This window comes from Peromyscus maniculatus, chromosome 7 (genome assembly GCF_049852395.1).
Source record: "Peromyscus maniculatus bairdii isolate BWxNUB_F1_BW_parent chromosome 7, HU_Pman_BW_mat_3.1, whole genome shotgun sequence".
Classification (NCBI taxonomy): Eukaryota; Metazoa; Chordata; class Mammalia; order Rodentia; family Cricetidae; genus Peromyscus; species Peromyscus maniculatus.
Window position 1 is genome coordinate 69,442,127 of NC_134858.1, and position 23,189 is coordinate 69,465,315.

Genomic DNA, 23,189 nt, shown 5'->3' on the forward strand with positions numbered 1-23,189 from the left:
GGTAATGGAACATTAATACCATCTCCCTCTGTGCATAGATTCCAATGTAATAATTAAAAAAAAAAAAAAAAGCATGGTAAATATACCAAAATCTTGGCAGTCTTGGAATACTGGTGTCTTATTAGCCATGGATGAGACCTCTGAGTGGGGTGGTAATCAGATTCCAGACACAGACCACAACATTAGCTAGCATGCATCTGATACTAGATAAGAGCTATAGCTTCTCTTCTTTGTAAAATTAGCATGAGAATAAAATACACAGGTTAAATTTAGAATCATACTGGTGCCCCTAGCCTGTAATTACCAACAATTGCATACAGAATAGAGGAAACAAACTTTGTGGGAAACAATTTCTTTAACTGTCCTGCGGTCTATTTTTTTTTTTTTAAGTAATCAGCCACTCTAGAAATGTGGCTCTTAGTTTAGAAGGATTACAGCAAATTTACTTATTAAAATTTATTGAACATATTTATAGGAAGCAAGCTAGGTGGTGACTAGGGTCAGAGCTGAATTATTTCTGGGAAGACTGGTCATATCTAAATTTATGCATGTTTCTGATTTGCTCTTACTCTGACCAGCACTTAGGAAGTACTTCCTTCACCCAGTAGAACTGGTTCATACACAGAATGGATACTCCCTTCTGCAAAGCTAAGAGCATGTCTAGGCCTTAGTTCACTTATTAGTTCTCTCTTGTTTCTGAGACAATGTCTTACTAGGTACCCTTGGGTGGCTTGGGACTTCCTTTATAGACCAGGCTGGAAATCCATCTGCCTTCTCTGTATGTCCTTCCCTGCTGGGGATGTTTTTCTGTATGCTGTGAATGTGTGTTGCTCTGATTTGGTTGATAAATAAAACGCTGACTGGCCAGTAGCCAGGCAGGAAGGATAGTATAGGGAGGATAAGCAGAGAGGAGAATTCTGGGAACAGGAAGGAGGAGTCAGGAGTCGCCAGCCAGACACAGAGGAGGCAAGATGTGAAGGCAGAACTGAGAAAAGGTACCAAGCCATGTGGCTAAACATAAATAAGAATTATGGGTTAATTTAAGTATAAGAGCGAGTCAGTGGTAGGCCTGAGCTAATGGCCAAACAGTTTTAATTAACATAAGCCTCTGTGTGTTTACTTGGGTCCAAGCGACTGAGAGAGATTTGAACAGGAAAACTTCAGTTACACTCCCCCCACTGCCCCCGCCCAGACCCTTCAGTACAACACAATGCTTAGCTCTGAGTTATTTCTTACTCCAGGACCCCAGTAGTTTCTCTTTGTAACTTCACCATAAACTCAAGCCTTCAGCCCCGCCCGACTGGAATCCTAATGCTTACAGTTTCCCACAATATATTCCAGTCACCCTTTTGACACATGACTAGATGAGGAGGGCAGCCACTTTCTAATATCCAGATCTGTGCTGCACTCTTTCCTTTATACTCACAAAAACACTCCTCCTATTAAAATCCTCTTCATAAAACCTGTGCCCTAATCTGACCACAACTCAATCTGTGGCTTTATTTTCACAACTCATCTGGAAACTTGCTGAAGTCAGGCAAGTGATTTAACACTGAGGCATGCTCCCAGATGACATACACGAATGACATAAACCTAAATTCAACTTTTACTGTGAGTTTCTGAGTACTGCTACCAGGTCCTAACATTACAGACCTTCTTCATCTATATCCCAAATGAAGGTAAACAAAGTTAAGGAATGGTTAGCTCTTATCTGCCTCCCAACTCCCATATTGAACATATTCTCCTAATATCAATGTGTGTCACTTTTTAAACTGTAGTAGGCACAGCCAATTTCTCTTTCACCTTGATGCCAAAGTCCCGAGTTTGTTCAAAAGGATGAAGGGATGGACCTGTTCTAATACCATGAGAGGATAATTCTATCCCAACTTTGGATAAATCCCAGTACCTAAGATAAATATGGTAGGTCCCCTTCAGATGCAGGTAGGCCCAGTGCTGGCCAATGAAACATAAGGGTAAATTGACAGGAGAGGCTTCTAGAAAAGATTTCTTAAGAGACATGGAGGGAAAAACAGTCTTTTTTCTTCTACTGGATACTGTTTGTAGTGTCTCAATTGTCAGAAAGAACCAACCTCTAGGAGACAGAGCAGGGGCTCTGATATGCAGATTCACAGCTAGCCTGCTATGGGCTTCTTGTTACCTAAGAACAAATGCTCACACACCTTTAATCCCAGCACTTGGGAGGCAGAGGCAGACAGATATGAGTTCAAGGCCATCTTGGGCTACATAGCAAGTTTCAGATCAGCCAAGGCTACATATGTAGTAACATTCTGTCTCAATAATCACCCCCACCCCCAACAAATGCTCTTAATGTTCAAGCTAGAAAGGACCAGAGTTCCTTTTCCTTTCATCCCAAGCTTCTTAATAAGCACAATGTCTTAGAAGCATCCCCACAAGTACTTGAGATATAAATGTATGCTCCTGGAGTGGAAATTTCTGGAGGAAGATATGGATTTATTCAAGAATGACAGCCATGAAGCTGCCTGTGAGGGTCTGTTGCCTGTATGTCTGTCCTCACAGATCCTGTGCTGAGTCAGACTGATGGTCAGGCATAGGGAACAGGGCTAACTGTGGACAACCCACTTATTCCAGATGCCACATCAAGGCCACATAAGGTACACAGCAATCTGTACAAACAGGAGCTCTGGTTTGCTGTTTCCTTTTCTTGTGACTATGAACATTTATCACAGTGCTTTTTCTTCCTCCCTGTCTCTGCTCTACCACAGTGTGGGTATTCATGTATTCAAGGGAAGCAAAGGCGAGAAGAAGACAGGAGGAGACCTCAGACTTGAACCAGTCTGTTTCACTCATGCCTTCTTAGACACTGAGCACCAGGCTCCCCTCCCATGATTAGTACAGTAAAGGCAGACATGGACACATCAGATGACAAAGTGCAAAAACAGGCTGTGGCAAAAATTATGCCAAGGATTTTGGTAAAACAGTGCCAAGATAGTGAGCAGGGCTAAGTGACATCACTCTCCCTGTAACTTCAGCTCTGCTAAACAACTCTAAGTCAATGGGTCTTTCATCATCTTGCTTAAGTGAGCAACAGCTGCTTCACATTTCCTAGACAGCTGAAGCCATGTCTTTGAAAAAGTGGCCTAGCCTGCTACTAGCCAAGAGCAGCTGCTGCAGCTCAGCATGTCCCCCTGGAATGCGGCTGAGCAGAGACCCAGGACTAACAAAGCACAGGTGACAGACAACAAGAGTCCTGACTTCAAGGGACCCTGCACAACACAAGAGTGCTTAAAGGAAACTACCGCTGTCTAACCGCGGCTAGACGGGAAAGCAGGGCCGCTGCTGAGGCCAAATGCTGGGGAGGATGTGGTGATCCCACCCAGTTGTCTAATAATGTCTCCTCTTCAAAACAAACATACTTTTCTTCAGCAAGTCCCTCCTTTCCAAATGTTGCTTAGAAAAATATGGGTAAGGTTTTAAAATTATTGCTTGAATGATATTTTCATGACTTTATTTAATACTAATAAAAATTACCATTTACAATTACAATATCTCAACAAATTCATTCCATAGGATAGTTCCAGAACTTGTCAAAATTAATGTTCAAAATCAGGAGAAAAGAAAACAAAATGAACCATTTCGGCAGCTCCACTAATGCTGCTCATCCACAGCCTAGTCTTTTTCTCAACAGAAAAACTATACAGTCCCCTGCTAAGTTTTCATATAAAAACGTGTCATTACAACCTAGTAGTCTCAAAGAAGTTATCTAAGTTACAACAATTGGTATTGGAAACCATCACAGATTATTTAAGAACCTAGGACAATTATGCATAAATAATTCAAGATGAGCAAATATTTCAGTATTTCTTCAAAATGAACTCCAGGGACAGTTTCTGATAAGATATTTATTGTCAAAATGATTTTTTCATAATTTAAATAGGATTTTACTGAAATTTTTTTTTTTTTTTTTTTTGGAGACAGGGTTTCTCTGTGTAGCTTTGTGCCTTTCCTGGAACTCACTTTGGAGACCAGGCTGGCCTCGAACTCACAGAGATCCTCCTGGCTCTGCCTCCCAGTGCTGGGATTAAAGGCGTTCGCCGCCACTGCCTGGCAGATTTTACTGAAATTTTGTTGAATCAGAATTATTTTCAAGTAGAAGACTTGTATATGCCATGAATAAAAGAAACTCACCTGTGAGAGGTGAAGGAGATCCCACTGGTGTTGATGGATTTGATGGAAAACTACTGCTTGTATGGTCAGGAGAATAAATCTAACCAGAAAAACAAGAGATACACACGTGTCAGAAAGCAGCAAAAATACAAACCCCTTCATGAAGATGTCTCTGTGATCTTGGTCACACTACTCCAAGGCTCACAGTGAAAACACTTTCATCAAACTCTTCTTGTCACCAGACACCAAAGTAGCTTCAGTGTTCAAACTAGGACAAAAAATATTACACAATTTCAAATGTGAGAGGAATAACACAGATATATAGTTCTTAGTTATTGTTGTTGGAAAGTTTCTAATTATCAGCAGAAAATGAAGACGTGAGGTTGGGTATGGGCGCACCCCTGCAATTATCAACTCCTGGGAGGCAGAGGCAGGAGGATACCTAGTTCAAAGCCAGCCTGGGCTACACAGCACTAACAGGCCATGGAGAGTAGCCCACACCTGTGACTAGCACTTGGGAGGCAGAGGTGAGACTGCAACTTTTTTTTTATAAGCAAAGAGCCTGTCTTTTTTTTCTTTCTTTCTTCCTTCCTTTCTTCCTTCCTTCCTTTCTTTCTCTCTCTTTCTTTCTTTCCTTTTCTTTCCTTCTTTCTTTCCTTCCCTCCCTCCCTCCCTCCCTCCCTCTCTCTTTCTCTGGAGCTAAGGACCGAACCCAGGGCCTTGTGCTTGCTAGGCAAGCGCTTGACCACTGAGCTAAATCCCCAACCCGAGACTGTAACTTTAAGGTGCCATATTTGCGGCGAGTCTTCGCCTCAGAATAGAAGAAGCTATTGTAAAGTTAAAATATCTGAAAAGTAAATAATCTTTAAAGAATATACCATCCAAGTAATATAAAAATGATAATCTCACACACACACAAAAAAAACATTAAAAAAAAAGATAGGGTCTTTTAGGTTGTTTTGTTATTGGTGTTTGAGTCTGAGTCTAGGGTAGGTCATCAGGATCCCAACAGGCTCAGACCTTGCATTTGTGATCCTCTTGACTTGGGCTGCAAGGTCTGGAGTAGTAGGTATGTCACATGAAGCCTGGCCATTATGCATCAAAAAGGTCTTTAAGTCAAGCATGGTGGCGCACTCCTTTAATCCTAGCAGAAGGAGGCAGAGGCAGGCAGATCTCTGAGTTTGAGATCAGCCTGGTCTACAGAGTGAGTTCCAGGACAGCCAGGGCTACACAGAGAAACCCTGTCTCCAAAACAACCACTACACCACTACTATCACTACCACCACCCCCATTAAAAAAAAAAAAAAAACCCACAAAACTTTGAAAAAGTTTTTTTTTTTATGTTTTCTCTTCTAAAAAGATAACTAAAGAAGATTAATAGTTACCCCTTACTCCTTTAAAAAGTTACTCGTCTGTTTTAGCTCCAATAATTGTGTATTAAATTAAGCTTTCTCTCAAAGGACACTAAACTTTTACAAACATGTCTCAACATCTTTATCATTGTGACTCATTATTTCTTATGTTCAGGAGTCAATTGTACCTTTTCTATAAGCAACCAATGTTAACTTCATAAAGCATGTAATACAGCATCGATGAGGGAGGGAGGGAGGGAAAAATGATGACATTGATGGAGAAGAGAGAAGAGAGAAAATAGTCACAAAACTGCACTCATAGATCAGCAGTTTGCCTTGCTGACATAACTCCTCACCCGTGAGAACCAACTGTGAAAGCCCTGGAGAAACAGCACCCTTGGCAGCAGCTGGCAGCTCCTAGTTCTGTGCTGGTGCTTACAGGGCATTCTAAGCTCTCCATTACCTGTCTCCTACTCTCAATGCTTGCCAAGCCGCTGCTGTGCTGACAAGTGATGAGGGATGGTAGAAATGGCAGAGCCTGTGCTAGGAATTCTCACTGGAGTGACTTTTGGGCTTCAGGTTTACCTATGTTCCATCTCCTTTACTCTCTAGACTCCTTAAAGGTTTCCCCAGAGTCCCAAGTACCCTCCTCTTCTCTATCACCACCCTGTTTACACATGCTGGTGAGGGACTCCAGAGCTGATAGCTCCTGCCTGACTTCTCCACCTGGGCAGACAGAGGAGGACATCTGAACTGAGTCACCCCCTGCTTCCTACCCTCCCCACCTTTTCCCCTGTTCCTCTATTTTGGTTTGTGCTCCCCCTTTTCTTTGGCCTGGCTCTCTCCTTTGTAGATACCAATATTCACAATTCTCAGTTTCTGGGATAGGTACACATCATTCTCACACCATGTTATTTATTTTTTAAATATTTTTTAACATAAAAACATTTTGTGTACAATTGCAGGAGAAATAATACTCAGATAGTATGAACATAAAAACAGGTTATAATTTAAAAGCCTAGGGTTATTTTAAACAGTAAAATATTTTCTCTGTAAAAATAGTATAAACAATAACATTTACCAATAAGCCCTTTTAAGCCAAATGATAGCTGAATTATACATATAAATATTGATTACATTCTGGGATATAGAGGAAACCTATCTTCATCTGTTCAGAGAGCTGTTTTCCTTAAGTCTCACATCACTTTCAATTGTATATGTAAGTGTGTGGAGGCCACAGGACAACCTCAGGTATTGTTCCTCAGGAGCTGTCCATCTTATTTTTGGAGACAGGATGTCTCCTTGGCCTAGACCTCTGGCTGGCCAAGCCTTAGGGATCCATTTGTCTGTCTTCCCAGTGTTGAGACTTATTTGTTTTTTCCAAGACAGGATTTCTCTGTGTTAACAGCTTTGAACTCACAGTGATCCACCTGCCTCTGCCTTCCAAGCGCTGGGATTAAAAGCATGTGCCGCCACCACCTGGCTCCAATACAGATCATAAAGAGTGATAAAATTTGCTACAATACTTATCAGTAAGAAGATTCTGCACCTTAGTATTTAGGTAATGGGGATCAGTAACCAAAGTAAGAAAGTTAAAGAGCCTGTTATGGTTCACTTCACTCCAAATCTATAGCATGGTATAAATTTTTACAACAATTACATGGTAAGGTTCTGTGACTGGAGAGAATTAGTGTATCTCATGTTCAGGTAAGCAATGGCTTTCTGGGTGTGAATATCTTGCCAATTTTTTCAGCTCTGCCCTTTCAGTGAAACAATCCCTAAAGAAACTCTCACCAGCATTTGACTTACTTAAGTCAAAGAAAACAGAAGTTATACTTCAGAGTCATGTATGATCACTATTTTGAGTGATAGGAGAATGTTCTGATCCTATACTCAAACTTTTGAGAATCATCGTGTAAACAGGAGAAGTTATACTAAAATGTATCTTTCTCAAAAGAAGTTTCTCCATTTGTATAATAGAAGCCATTTTTACCATTTATCATTACATTTGTGGTTTGATGTGACACCAGACAGAACTGTTATTCATTCTTTATCTACATTTTTAAAAAGGGAGTAGGGTTCAATTCCCAGCACCCACATGATAGCTCACACCTATCTGTAACTCTAGTTCCATAGGATCCAACACCCTCATACAGACATACAAGCAGGCAAACACCAATGCACATAAAATAAATAAAAAGTTATTTATGGGTAGGGCAGATGAATGGCTCAATTTGATCCCCAGGATCTACCTGGATAGAGGTAGATTCCTGTAAGTTGTCCCCTGACCTCCACACTTTGATCATGGCATGTTTGTGCTCTGTACCTCCTCCCAACCAAACCAAACCAAACCAAACCAAACCAAACCAAACCAAACCAAACCAAACCCAACCCAACCCAACCCAACCAAACCCAGCTGTTTCACTCTCACAGAGAACACTCAGGGAGGGAGGAAGACTATGAGCACACCAAAGCCTTTCAGACCACTCCCCCAGCCTGTGTCTCTGCAGACTCATTCTATCGGCAAATCACAACTGAATTACATTAGTTCATAAAAACTGTGACTGTTTTAGAAATCCTAAACACCAGGCTTTTTTGGCAAAGAACATTCTAAATAAAGATTTCTTTCCCTATTTTCTGGTCTTAAAGGACTCCAAAGTTGTGTTTAAAGAAGAAAAATGTCACTTTAAAAATGGAGGTGGCAGTGACTTACGAGTCTAGGGCAGAAACAAAGTCAGGGCTCATTCTACATGCAACCCACAGGCACCCACAGTTAAATGGCCAATGATGAATAACTCCCAGCACCTTCTGCCAGGCCTAAACGGTAATATTCCTCATTTTAGTGCAACAAATGAGGCTCCTCCTCCTATCAGTCATGGTCCATTCCAATCAGTAGGGTGCCAATAAAGCCAGAGGCTAATGAAAAGAGCCTCAGACAAAAAGAAACAATGGAGAGCTCCAGGCCCAATCCTGGAACTGAGAGTCTAAGGTTTTAAACACTGAAGCTTCTGCACATTTCAGTTAATCTTTATTATGCTAATGTTATTGACTAAGGAACAAAGAAACTTATTTCATGAATTACTTCTAAACGTCAACTTCCCTGGATTTTCTTTTCTTTTGTTAGAGACTACTGACCATTTAACTATCTAGATTAAAACACACACACACACACACACACACACACACACACACACACACACACACACACACACACACACACACACATTCCCCCTCTCTTCTTCCCTCCCTGGCACACAGAAATCAAAACATAAATTATCACAAAGAAGCCTGATATAATCAACAAAGTTAAACAGTCCTCTCGTTTGATCTCTTCTAAATTAAAGACTGAATGTTTTGATATGGTATTAGGCACTGAAATAAACCAGATGTTTCTTCCTCCATATAACTCTCCATGGGCACAGTCTTAAAGGGTGATTGTCTGGCAAACATTCAGGGACACACCGATTTTTTTCCTTTTCTTCTATCTACCCACGTCTATTATCTAAACTAGTGCACAATCCATAGGGCTTTGGGGACTTTGTGTAAATACCTTCATGTACAATTCTCTTTCTTGCTATCCTGAGATTAAGACCACAATTATCCAGGCTTAAACCTAAAATAAAGGAACCTTTGCAAACGCATTATCTGGCCTTACATGTTTAATCACGCAGTATTCTGTGTGTTCTTTAATACCTAAACTGCAGAACAAAGGTTGTACTCTCTGGTGTTTCACACATGAAAGACCTTCTAAGGCAACTGGGAAACTAGAATTAACTTCTAAAGACAACAGCAGTGTTTTCTCATCAAAAGTAGATGCTGTATTATATTAAAGATGCCACATTGTGGCCATCTGCAATGCTTAATGTAAAATTCTGATACGCATGTCAGATTCTCAGATGTAATCCTCATTAAGTTTCTTCCTCTCATCTCCCCTAATTCTTCCAATCACCAGACAACTCACTATTTTTGCTTTTTAGTACATTTTAAACACTACACATCATTTATGAGAATGGGAGTATATAAGGAAAACTGGAGAAACAAACAAACATTGTTTGGGGAGATAGAAGGAGACTGAGGGAAGGGACAGGAAGTGTACATATGAGGGTCTGCAGTGATGGAGCAGATGGAATGCATCACTCTCAGCTATGACAGAAATGATTTATGGAATGACCTGACTGTTCCCGCCTAGTAACAACACAGGATGAGAGCTGAGTTTCCATGACAACCAAAGCCCACCCACTAGCTAAATTAAACATTTCTTCCTGGCTTCCATTCAGAGTGATTTTGGATTTTTTTCTCCAAATGCCATCCTGGTTTGGCTAGTATGCTGTTCATAATATGGAAGGAAATATCAAGGATGTCAGGGTAACTAAAGTAAGCTTGAAGGATTCCTGAGAACATCACAAAGTCTTATCTGCCCATACAATGGTTTCTATATATACATTTTCCTCAGAAAAACAAAAACCTGTGAGAAAAAAATGACTCCCAAATGGAGGTTTTATTTTTAAATTTTGCTTAATATTGAGTCAAATGTTACTTGTCCTCTTACATATGAATGAACTATCTGCTACTAGTTCTTCTAAAATGAGGAGGAATATGGCATACCAAACAAATACCAAGACCAATTTTCTTCCTACACACGAAGTTTCCTTCAGTGAATAAATTCAGAAAAAAGAAAGGACAACTCTCTTAATCATCCTGAACACCTCTAAGACAGTCCCTATAGCACAGCTTCCTAGACACCCAGAGCAGTGGAGAGGGGGTTCTTTTGTATGTGAGCACTATCCTTACTAGCTACTGATCCCCAGGGTAAACTACTTAATCTTTGGAGCCCAAGTCCCTTAACCTTTAAACCTCAGTTCTCACACCTGTAATGTAGGGGCAATAATGCCAACCTTACAGGGTTTTCTTGAGGATTAAATGAAATAGGGCATGGAAATGCTTAGTGCCGAGAAACTAGAAAGCACTCAGACCACAGTTGATCATTTCTGTGGGTTTGTACCACCACTATAATTACATATGTTCCAAGATTAAATCCAACCAACATTTACTGGGCTCCATTGTGTGCCGAGTTCCAATATGTGGCAGAAGAGTTTGACTTGGCTTCATTTCTCAAAAAATTCATACTTACAGCTATAGAGAAAGGTTTATTTACTCAAACAATATATAAAGAAGTTTCTTTCTTCAAGAGCTCAACAGCTGCTCACATATCAGAGTTCTACTTTTCCTATCAACAGCAAATGTTTGAGAAAGTTCATTGGACTGCAGACAAAAATATAAGAAAATTCTGAAATTCTAAAAGACATACTGCTCAAGACTAAAAGAGGAGGGAAAAAAGTTAAAAAAAAAGAGGAGAAACTTCACAAAGCAGAAAGCATAATTTGAAATTGAACAATTAAATCTGAGTCTTTACAGACAATAAATACCCTTCTCTCCTTTCTGGCTTTAGCATTCCAAACTAACTTTAACATTTTAAGAGTCAGATATACTAAACTGTTATCACTGTAGTCCCTATTGCTTTGATGGGATAAAGACTAGCTGTGCCATATTATAACATCTCTTTCAATCAGTTTCATTCATTTTTGCACAAGTCTTTCAATGATTCTGAGCCCCACCCCTTGGTTTCTGAGTGAACCAGCTGTAGGTAATTGTTTTTTTCCTAATAAATAAAAGTATTTTCCATCTTGTGAAAACCCTTATAAAGGCATTTCCTTCACTTAAGATGAGTTGGATTTTTTTCTTGGCACCTCTTGATTTATTTAAATGGGCCACTTGAGTATTTAAAACACATATATTTCCCCAGATTCCTCTATGTTTTACCTGTATCTGTTCAACTCAAATAAAAACATATTTAAATGAAACTACAATAGAGTTCTTGTAGGTATGGATAAGGGAGTTGTTATCATGAACTAATTTAATGGTATGTACTAATATAAATACAAAACAGCTGTTAAAAGTGTCGTAACTATGCCATTTACTGTCCACAAAATCTACACCCTGGTTCCTCAGTAGAACGTATACCCAATACTTACAGATGCCAAAGCCTTCCCAAGTGCATCCCCCGTTTGTGAGCTTCCAGCCGCATTCCCTCTGGCTCCTGGATGGGGCAAACAGGTAAACAAATCAAGAAGACTAGCAGGAATGCTACTTTTCCCCTTAAGCATGTACCTATTACTTCAAGGGTACCTGGCTTGTGACCTTACATGTCACAGTGAATCAGGAAACACTATGTGCTATTTAACAAGCTATAAAAATAAAGATGAGTTCCTTATTGGTTTTTGGATTAATGAAACTTAAAGGTTAATTATCTTCTTTCATTTTTATTTAAGCTAAATGCTAAATATTTAATTGAACAATATGGATTTCAATAAAACTCTCAAATTAGGATTAGGAAGCTTTCCCAACTCGGAAGCTCACCTAGAATGCTATCTGATCCATTGATGGGAGGAGTATGGGAGGCAGCAACATACGGTGAGCTGCTGGTGCTGCCACGGTGGAAGCTGGACATTGGCGGAAGACTTGTGTTTATGTCTGTAGGTGACACGGAGTGTGGAGGATAACTCTAGAAGAGGAAGAGAGACATGATCTATTACATGTTATCTGTAGGCTGGGGATACTAGTGGTGGTAGAGCACTTGCCTAGCATGCATGAAGGTTTCAGTCCCTAGTTACGTGTTGCTCACACGATCACACACACACACACACACACACACACACACACACACACACACACACACACACACACAATCACACAATCACACAATCACACAATCACACAAGTGCATGCACATACTCTCTTTCTCTCTTTCTCACACACACATACACAGATAATAAATAGAAAATTAAAGCATGTATTTTCTGAATATGAACGTACACTGGACAATCTGTATAAGAGGTTAAAATGAGCACAGTGTATGACAAGTTAGAATCTAGTGTGACAAGGCAGTCACACTGAGAAGTGTCATGGTAAAGTAAGCCTATAAATACTTCAAAATTCAGAAGTTTTGGCATAATTGATTTTTATACAAAGATAAAGATGTAAGGATAAAATATTATTTGATAGCCTACCAAGCGGTCATGTGAATGAAGGCTGCCGTAACTACTGGACTGAGACATGTGGGAAGTTGAGGTCCCCAGAATTCCACTAAAACCAGGCTGGCTCATCCCATTTGATGAATTCCAAAGGTCAGAAGAACTGTGGGTCCCATCTAAGATAAAAAGAAAAATAAATACAAAGTTTTCCCTAGCCAGAATTTTTTATTTTGATTATGTACAAAAAAAAAAAAAGAAAAAAAGAAAGAAAATCCAAAGGGTATAATGGTGATTGATTTCAACTGTCCAGTTGCTACAATCTAGAATCATCCAGGAAAAGTAATTCAGTGAGAGATTGGCTAGATCAGACTGGCTGAGGGAATGTCTGTGAAGGGTTTTCTTAACTGGGTAAACGGAATGTGAATGGTACCATTTATTGTCTGAACTATTTAAGTCTGAAAAAAAGTGAGCTGATCAAGTGAGGGTACATGCATTCACGTCTCTCTGCTGTTGACTCTGATGTGCTGAGCTGTGTAAATCCCCACTGCCTTGACTTACCTGCTGTGATGGACTGTTACCCTTCTCTAAGATGCTTTCTGTCAGGGTACTTTATTACAGCAACAGAAACAAATAATGCCTGCAGATATTATTCCTCCTATCCAATCTAATATTTTATCAGGTTTTCTTCCCTCCTACCCTCAAAATTACTATTTAAAAAGTAACTTATATAGTTAAAAAAAAAGCACAACTGTAACAGTGGATTATTATAACAATCCTCAAAAAACATTTATTTCATACCAAGAAAGGTAATAGATACTTGAAATATAGGGGGCAAGTTGGATTTAATTTTTGGCTAAATGTTCAACCAAGGCCTTAACCCATAATAAGCAACACATTTCATATCAGACACTCTGAAAACATGGAATAGAGAAGTTTCTCTAACAGCAAGTTGAGGTAAAAAGTGACCACATTATATAGTGAGGCTAAGTGAGATGTCAGCAGTGACTTCATCTACAGCATAGTCAAGAAACCATTTATGTAATGATGTACAGCTCCCACACACACTTCCCACAATACCAAACCACAGGAGACCAAATAAAAATGATTTGTCAAGACAGGAATTAGAAGAAATGCAACACTTCTTTTGCTTAACATTTACTCTTTATGGAACTACAATCCAAACCATAAACCACTACTGTTTCTAGCTTATTTCAACATTCTAGAACAAATCATGGCAGCTTTGCTCATTTTTCTCAGTACTAAACGATCATTTTAAAGGTTTGTTGGATAATTTAATTAAATTACAATTAGCAATAAATGCCCCTAGAATATTGTATGGCTAAATTTTAACTGACTTAGGAAAAAAAAAAAACACCTAGAAAAGTATGTCTGGATTTCTGCACAGCTATCTTTTCTTATATTTAATGCCAGCACACCGACAGCTCTGGCTGGTTCTCTCAACTGCTGGGAGTGCTTACCTTGCATAAAGAAAGTGCTAGCGAACATACTGGTTGGTGGCTTGGGAGATGGATAACTAGGAGATTCACGGTTGAAATCGTCAGAATTTGGGGATGGTGCATACACCTTAAAACAAAACAGGAGATTAATTAAAATGTAAATGATTATTATATTACTTATATAAAATGAGTTCTATGTTCCACAAAGAACCTAAAAAGTCTCATCTACTAATCTCTATTAGTACATGTCACAAACAGAAAGATTGCTACATAGTTGACATCAAATTTGGTTACTAACTACATGTTTCTTTTTAGCTGGTTACTAGAAAATAAATTACTTCAAATATTCACGTATTCCATCTTGTTATGACATTATAGTAGGTGGCTGAAAAGGCCTATGAAACTCAGAAAGGAGAACATAGCTTTCTTAGCAGCCTGTTTTGGAATATCAAGCAGCACACAAACTTTCCACTGTTGTAAATTTGGTTAGTTCAAACCCAGTGAATGAGAGGAAACGTTCCTGGCACGAGGCAAGCATGAAAGGCACAGCAATGTGGCTCAGTAACTTCCTTAACTTAGGAAATCAAATCAAATTCTGCTGAGAGGGCTTAGTTCTTACATTTCAGGTATACTTCCAAGTTTGGCATATAATCTTTAAGAAAAAGATTATTTAATCATTAGGGCAGCAATACTTTCCTTTTATGAACGTTTGCTCCAGATAAGGAAAGCATGAACATTTTGAACTATCAAATGGCCAACATTCACAATCTTTGGGAAACCGAAATGGTCAGCCAAATAAACAGTGAATGACATATGACCACAGCATACTGAACCTTAGAAGGGAAGCAACAATAACAAGTAGTTATGTCTGAAGCCTGGCACAGAGGCTAATGCCTGCACCCCTAGGAACTGGGGAGGACGGATGGCTTAAAGTTCAACCCAACCTTGGCAAGAGTGAGACTGTCTTAACATCAACCCTGTCAACAAAATGTCTTAAAGAAAAAAAAAAAAAAAGCCACCTATAAATTGTAAAGTAAACCAGAAGTATGAAAAAAAAATGACTAATTTCAGCAACGTAAGAAATTAGCTTTATTTTAATTTGTTGGGGGTACATCCATTAAGTTTCACTATAAAGTAAAAAAAATTAAATTTTACTTAACTAGGGAAAGTTAGCATTATTATGGAAACACACCACAAAAACATACACATTGTTTACATAATCATTGAGATTTTCTGGAATCATATAGAAGAAACTTAGCAACAGTTACATCTAGAAGTGGGGAAAAGGACTGTTAGTATATAACGTAGCATTTTTTTTTTTTTTTTTTTTTTTTTGGTTTTTCGAGACAGGGTTTCTCTGTGTAGCTTTGCGCCTTTCCTGGAACTCACTTGGTAGCCCAGGCTGGCCTCGAACTCACGGAGATCCGCCTGCCTCTGCCTCCCGAGTGCTGGGATTAAAGGCGTGCGCCACCACCGCCCGGCGGTAACGTAGCATTTTTAACCGGAGCACATGCTTTCAAACAGTGGTAAGGGGAAGAGCTGGGGAAAGGACACAGCTCACTGGCAGAGTGCGCCTAGCAAACAAAGCTCTGGGGGCACTGCTGGTTTACACCAAGGCTAACTGGGAGCAATTTTAAAAATTTACAAAAACTAGCAATTATAAATTCACAAGCTAACAAAATTTATTCTTCCCCAAAAGGCACTAACCATACAGATTTCTCAATCTTCCTGAACCTCAATCTGTAAGGTGGCTCTATCCTGTACCTCACAGGGGAAGAGGAGATGAGGCAATGTATATAAATCAAATATTTAGTACAGTGCTTCTGATAGTGCAGGAAGTAGCCAGTAAGAGTTAGCTAATGTATCATTATTTCTACCATGCCAATAGAGGAGTTACACTGTTTGGTACTGGTCAGTTTTTAATGCCATTTGTCATAGGTTTTGCAAGATTCAACTCTACTTATATGAGCACAGTCTACTTTACATAAAGGTTAGAAAGTCCTTTTCAAGTCTTCTTGCTAGTCCTGATAACACTAGCACACACGTGTCTTTTTATTTGGACTGGTTTTCATGTTTGGGAGAAGCTATGTTCTTAGGAATCACACAAAAGTTCTGACAGTAGAGTGTAACACACACATGTATTTAACACACTTTTCTATTTTACACTAATTTCATAAAAGATTGCATTAGGGGAATGGCTTAGCAGGCAAAGCACTGGCTGCTCTTGCAGAGGACCCACGTTCTATCCCCAGCACCACATGGAGGTTCACATTTATCCATAATTCCAGTTCCAGGGGATCCAATGCCCTCTTCTGGCCTCCAAGGGCAACAGGCACGCAAGTGGTATACAAACGTATGTACAGCCAAAACACATAAAAAGATAAAAAAAAAAAATGGACTTTAGCAGTGTAAAAAAAGAAACACCACGCTAGATTTAAGTAACTGTGTGTGTATCTTACAATTTTTTTTAGGAAAAGAATCTGACTATATTTTTTTCTTAAGTTTCACCTTCCAAAGCCTGGCATGGTGGTTCACACCTGTCATCTCAAGACTTGGGAGGCTGAAACAGGAGAACTTCCATAAATTCAAGGATAGCCTCAGCTACACAGCAAGTTCCAGGGTAGTTTAGGTTACAGAGTGAGATCCTGTGTTAACTAAGTAAATAAGCAAGCAAACAAAGAAAATCAGCAAAGCTTCAAAACTTTTTATAAGTTTGCCTTTATGACAAAAGTAAAGATATATATCTACTTTGATTCACAATTTGCTGATAACCAAAGAATAATGGCTATCACACAAAGCGAGGAAGCTGAGGCAAACAGAACAATTAGAGGAAAACATACACATATTTAGTTGCACCTGAAGACTCTGAAGCTGAACAGTAAAATGAGGCCTCACATTAGAGGCAAAATTTATTTTTAGAGATAATCTCTGTACACAGATTTTGGGAATAAAAAGAACTTTTACAACATAAAACAGGACATGGTGATGCATGCCTTTATTCCCAACACTGAGTTCCAGGCCAGCCTGTTCTACAGAACAAGTTCCAAGATAGCCAGGGCTATACAGGGAAACCCTGTCTTAAACAAAAAACAAAACCAAAAACAACCTCCTCCAAACACCATTAAAAAGATAGATTGTGGGCTGAAGAGATGGCTCAGAGGTTAAGAGCACTGGTTGCTCCTCCAGAGGACCTGAGTTCAATTCCCAGCAACCACAAGGTGGTTCACAACTATCTATAGTAAGACCTAGTGCCCTCTTCTGGAGTGCAGGGACACATGCAGGCAGAACACTGTATACTAAATAAATAAATCTTTTAAAAAAAAAAGATAGGTCGTACAAATAAAGACTGTAACTAAAACCCTAAACAACTTGACTGTTTACACATTAGCACAAGTGCATCATACTGTAAACACTGCAGTCTGTGGCTCTCAGAGGCCCTGCACTGTTCTAACTGTGCCTTTGGCACCGCAGCCATGGCCTGCAAAACACAGATGCCGAGTACAGACCAGCAGTTGTGCCAGTCTCGAGTTCAGATCAAAGCACAACTGATGTGGTCAGGGAGTTTATTAGCTCCAGATGTGGAAAAACAGTCAGCCAGTTCCACAAAAAGAGCAAGTCTTTCCTTGTTACAATCAGAACTGGCCACAAATTAAAACCAGACTGCTTATGTCATCCGATCACCTGTACACAGATGCCAGCTTTTTAAAAAAATTCTTTGTAAATGATACATTTAAATCTCAAGGACGATTCTGTAGCACAATTAACAATCTTAAAATTAAGAAACAAATTAAGGAGTACCTATGCTTTAAGATGCCTAAAATCTACCAGGAGTCAAACTATTTTAAAGATATTAGAGAAAGGGACAACTAAGTATTTTAAGATGTTCTATTTAATTTCTAGACAGGAATTTGCTTAAAATTCCAGCTTTGGTTTCAGAAAGTCAGGCACAGCCAGCTATTACAGAGGTACTATTTTGCCTTTAAGGTGTTAAGGTACATTCTCACTATCTGCCGAACTAACTCAGAGTACAACTGAAACAAAGCTCATACTTCTTTTCCATTATCATTAAGTCTGGTTGAAGAAAACAAACTCTTACTAATATCTTAAATGTTCTCATCCCATATACCCCAGAGTAACTTTAAAAAAAGACAGCCCAGCCCAGGTCAGGCCAGCCCACTTCAAGGATATCTACAACAGTGACTATGTAATTATGCTCAGAATGTTTTACTTCATGCAACCAACTGGAGCCCCTTTGGCAAAGACAGATTCCTCTCCACCTTGGATGATTCAGTTGAGACATATCAATGATCCCCAAATTTGAGGCAGGGAATTCTAGAGCTCTAAAGGCTGGCAATGTACACTACAACTCTTTTCAATATATTCTTTTTGTAATGAATATTGGAAACAGCTCTGCACAACAAGGAAGCATAATGAGTCTGGTAACTATGGAGAAAAGATGAAAAGTAATAAATAAGTAAATCAGAAGCTTTAGCTAAAAAGAAAAACAGATCCATAGTCTGATGGCTGATATTTTGAATAGCTCAAATGACAAGCAGGGGTGAGTGTTCTTTAGTATGTGTGACTATTAATTAAGGGGCCCTTTCCCAGAACATGAGAAGACCTTCAGGTGATAAGGAAATGCTATCCTTTGTGCCACGCAATACAGCAGCCATTCAGCAGTGGCCATGTGAAATGTAGATGGCACACACACACAAAAATGGAATTTTACATTTCATTTTCTTAATTTAAACTACCACACATGGGTAAACAGTCTTTCACTTAGAAGTTCAGACTACACAAAATACTCTGAAAGAAGCACTTGAAATCTCACACACTCTAAGGCCTATGAAAAAGCAATCCAAGTTCTCAAAACACTTTGAAAACTATCATCTAATTAGGAATAAAGAAACATGGATGGCTGGGTGTGTGGCTAAGTAGTAGAGCACTTGCCTAGCATACCTGAGGTCTGGGTTGGATCAACACTTCCAGCATGCAGAAAAGAAAAAGTATATACATTTTTCTGAACATTCTATGTGCAGACTTTTATTGGCTCCTTTGTCAGGATGGTTTTAATAATAGTTCTCTTCAAGTTTCAATCAATTATACTCAGTATCATTAAAAAATTTAATACATGCTAACATAGAAAACTAATATGTCAACAGTCTAGGCTAGTAACAGAAATTATCTTCAGTACATTAATGACCACCTCCAAAAATATATAAAAAAAATCACTTGACTAATTTATCTTATCATCACAGTTTTAAAATAAAAACATCATATTATATTCAGAAATAATCATCTGAATTATCTCATGGCTTATGTAATGACACTAAATAGTAAACAAATACATATTTTACAAAATCTATCTGAGCACTTAAAACCTAAAAGAGGGGGAAAAAAATAAGCCCAGATCAACAGAAAAAAGAAAATCCCAAACTAATTGAAACTCTGTATTTAAAAAAAAAAAAAGAGAGAATTAAGCCCCTGGGTGTATAATGTTAAACCATGTATATTTACGAGCCAGCACTCCAGGACTAAGGACAAAAATGAGGTATTCTTAGACAAATTTACTTTTCAATTAAGTTACTGCTGATTACTTATATTAAGTTAACACACAATGGTACGCAACAGAGTAGTTCTATTTCTGATGAATTTTTTAAAAAGAGGCTGTTAAAGAATAAATAACATTTGGGCGTTAAAAAATATGTTACAACAAGTGCCAGATAGACAGTAGAGGACTTAAGACAGTTCTGAAAATAATTTCCTAGATATTCTTCTAACTACTTTGTGTCCAGTATTTGTAAACATACAGATCAATGTGTACACTAGGACACATACATAGAAACAAACAAACAAACCTTTAATTGATTTGTGGAGACTGAAATTCAGGTCTTTCTACTTTGTTTCCTCTCTAAAAAAACAAAATTAAACACAACCTCAAAGAAAATTACATAAAGATGTTAGGCTCAATTTATAAGTGGCAGTTTAATTGGATTTGAAAAAAATCTTAATGCTTTGAGTATTTTAATACAACATTAAAATGGCAAATTTTGCCATAAAGTCCAACCCATTACTAGAGTTTTTATGGTAATTTCAATATAAACAGAAAAGATTTAGAGAGTTCCAAAAAAGCTGCATAGGTGTTGAACCCACAGGCGCCACCAAGCCAAGTGAACCCAGTGCAGGGACACCAGTCAGCTCTGCCTGAGGTCCTCCTCTTCACATCAGTGTTATGGCCCACTGGGCCTCTGTGAGGTGGAGAAATACACGGAATTCTGGAGGTTCCCCTTACTTTTCACCAAATCTCCAGGAACATTTCTAGAATGTAAAAACTTTCCTCTCTAGAACAGTTGGTATTTACAGTTTTCTGTGCAAAGTATCTTGAAATCAACTGCTGGTTCGCTGAGAAACAAGCATTTTAATATTATAATTTTTAACTGTGTAGAAATTTTCCCCACATTAAATGAGGTATATCTTAAAAATGAACATCATTGAGTATATTTAATTGGTCTTATAAATGCAACTGTTTTTCAAATAATGATAATTTTTCTTCAGAAAATGGTATTTCTAAGGAACAGCTTGGGTCTTACTTTCTAGGGTAATGGGCTGAACAGTGTGCATCACCTTTCAGTTATCTACATGGAAAAACAACTTCTTTGAGTTCAAATACTATAGTCTTAGCACCTTCACAGATTTATGCAAATGTCCTTATCATTCAATGTCTTGTTCAGAGAATTTTTGCATGACTTCATGCTCCCTATCATAATAATGTTACACTTAAGATGCTGGGCCCACAGATGGTCTGCACGTTTGAATTCACTGTATGTTCTTCTCCCACAGTAACTAACATTAAACCCCCAAAAGAACACAACTTCAATTCTATAAACTTTCACATTTTGGGGGGGCATGTGTATGTGCTTTTAATAATGATCATTAAAAATATTCACTTGAAAAATAAGTCTTATAACAATTTGCAATGGAATTTGACTTCACTGCTATTCTAATCCTTACAAAGAAAGAAATTATGTGGGCACAGAAAGGCTAAACCAATGTTTAATATAACAAATTATATTAGAAGAGGGAACCAGACAGTTTAATTTCTTATGTTTTTAAACACCTACAACAATTAACAGGTGTATTATTCAAAAATCGAAAATTTCTGCTTGACTTGGCTGAAGATATATATTTCAGTAGTAAAGTGTTTGCCACCCATGTGTGAGATCCTGGGTTCTATACCCAGCCAAAGACAGACAGACACAGACACACACACAAAGAGACACAGATATACACAAAGCCTGACAAGCCACACCCATAAGAATTGAGACAATTAGCATTATGACCAGGCATTCACAATTTATCTGTAAAGGTATTCTATTGTTTCCCCCAGTTACAATTGCTATGCAATAATAGACTATTTTAGCACAAGTGGTAACAAAAACTGATTGAGTTCACTGTGGAGACAAATTTACTTGTAGGATGATATAAAGGGAAAAAACCCATCTTGGAGATGGAATCAGGCTCAAATCAGAATTTATGATCTAGGTAGGATTTAAACAAATTACTTTATGCCTCTGAATCTCACTGTGCTTATTTATGAAACGAGGCTCACAGCACTTAGATGAAGACAGCTTTCTGACTTAAAGGAGTCAGACATAAAGGTTTCCACATGGTCTATGGCCTGGAGTGGCCTTTGGAATAGTATTGGTTTCTGTCTTTTTTTTATCCAGATGCCATCCAAAAAAGTTTGTCATTCAAAATGTATTCCAGTCTGAGTTTAAAACTTTGACTTTTGTCCTGACTCTCATTGGTTAAAATACCTGCAAAGTTTCAGGTATTTTTGGTTCAAGGCATCTTGAACCAATTAACCAATTAAATAATAATAATAATAATAATAATAATAATAATAATAATAAAGGCTACTCAGATTACAGACAGACAGAAATGCCAGTCTTAATGCTCCTGCAAGATTCTCTAAATTTTTGCTTGAAGAACATCATTTGTGTCACTAAGAGGACTGAACGCAAACTAAATTCTTAAAATGAAGACTTAGAAATTTACTATTCCTTGATATTTTTAAAAATCTTAAAAAGGATATAATGTTCAAAAGTAGTTCTATTTCCCCTACTTATCACAAAGATTAATACTTTACAGTGTACTGCATAGTATATAGTCACACATGTGACACAGGACATCTGTTTTCAAATAGTGGAAAAACAGAGTTAAGTCTGTTACATTCCCAACAATACAACACTAATCACACACTCGTAGTAACACAAGGCTCTTCCTCTCTGGTTAATCTCTCTTGTCCTAGCATTTGATTGGTTTTATAAAAAGATCTCAGACCCTAAGGTACGCGTAACAAAACTCAAAACTTAAAAAACAAATGCTGGAAAAGAAAAGGCATTATGTTTTAGACCACAACTACTCACTCTCTCTCAGAACACCTGCTATGCTGTGTTAACAATGAAATCAATGGGCACTTACTAGCATTTAAAATATTAATGTTCTATATATCATCTTAAATCAGTAAAATGAGCTAAAGAATAACCTCAAACTTAACCCATTCACCACCAAAATTCCATAAAATTCCTTAACAGTATATTTGAAGAACATTTCATTTTAGAGTCAAAATATTAATAAAGTTTTACTTTTTTCATGAAAGCTTGGTAGGCTGACACTTTCAAATGATGATGATGATGATATATTCACATACTCTTTGGTTAGCATAAATACACACTCTGCAATACTCTTTGAAGAAAACTGAAGTTATTAGAGAATGTTTCTCACAGTTTCAATGAGATTCTCATAATTATAAGAGAACCATGTCTAAAACAGTAAGATGTGTAGACTCTCACACCACAAAACGGAGACAATGCACGACTGCTTTCTGTCTTTCCAGAACATGTAAATCACCCTGATCTATGTGAGGCACAGGCCATCCATTTTCAAGCTGCACATCTCTACCATACCAGCTGTGCCATGCACCATAACCTGGAAATGCTTCCTACTACCAAAACCGTCCCCCGCCCCCACCTCAGTGCAGAACAAAGAGGAAGGCTGTGCTAGAGTGATCTGAGCTACAGTTCATGCTCCAGTGTTCTGGGAAGTGAACTTTATTGAATTTACATGTGTGCATGCTCACATAGCTCCATGCCACCTTTAAACAATAGACTGTTTTACTTTGAAGTGGACAAAAAAGAAAA

General features: G+C 38.3%; 1 protein-coding gene across 12 annotated transcripts in view; it reads right to left on the reverse strand.

Annotated features, from left to right (window-relative positions):
- Tcf12 (transcription factor 12) overlaps positions 1-23,189 on the reverse strand; it is a 289,912-nt gene that overhangs the window by 27,073 nt on the left and 239,650 nt on the right. For all 12 annotated transcript variants that reach the window (XM_076576641.1, XM_076576640.1, XM_076576639.1 and 9 more), the window contains 5 exons: positions 14,008-14,113; positions 12,566-12,705; positions 11,916-12,060; positions 11,531-11,595; positions 4,168-4,246 (listed from right to left, as the gene is read on the reverse strand). In XM_076576641.1, the coding sequence (XP_076432756.1) occupies positions 4,168-4,246; positions 11,531-11,595; positions 11,916-12,060; positions 12,566-12,705; positions 14,008-14,113 (535 nt within the window). The remainder of the gene's footprint in view (positions 1-4,167; positions 4,247-11,530; positions 11,596-11,915; positions 12,061-12,565; positions 12,706-14,007; positions 14,114-23,189) is intronic.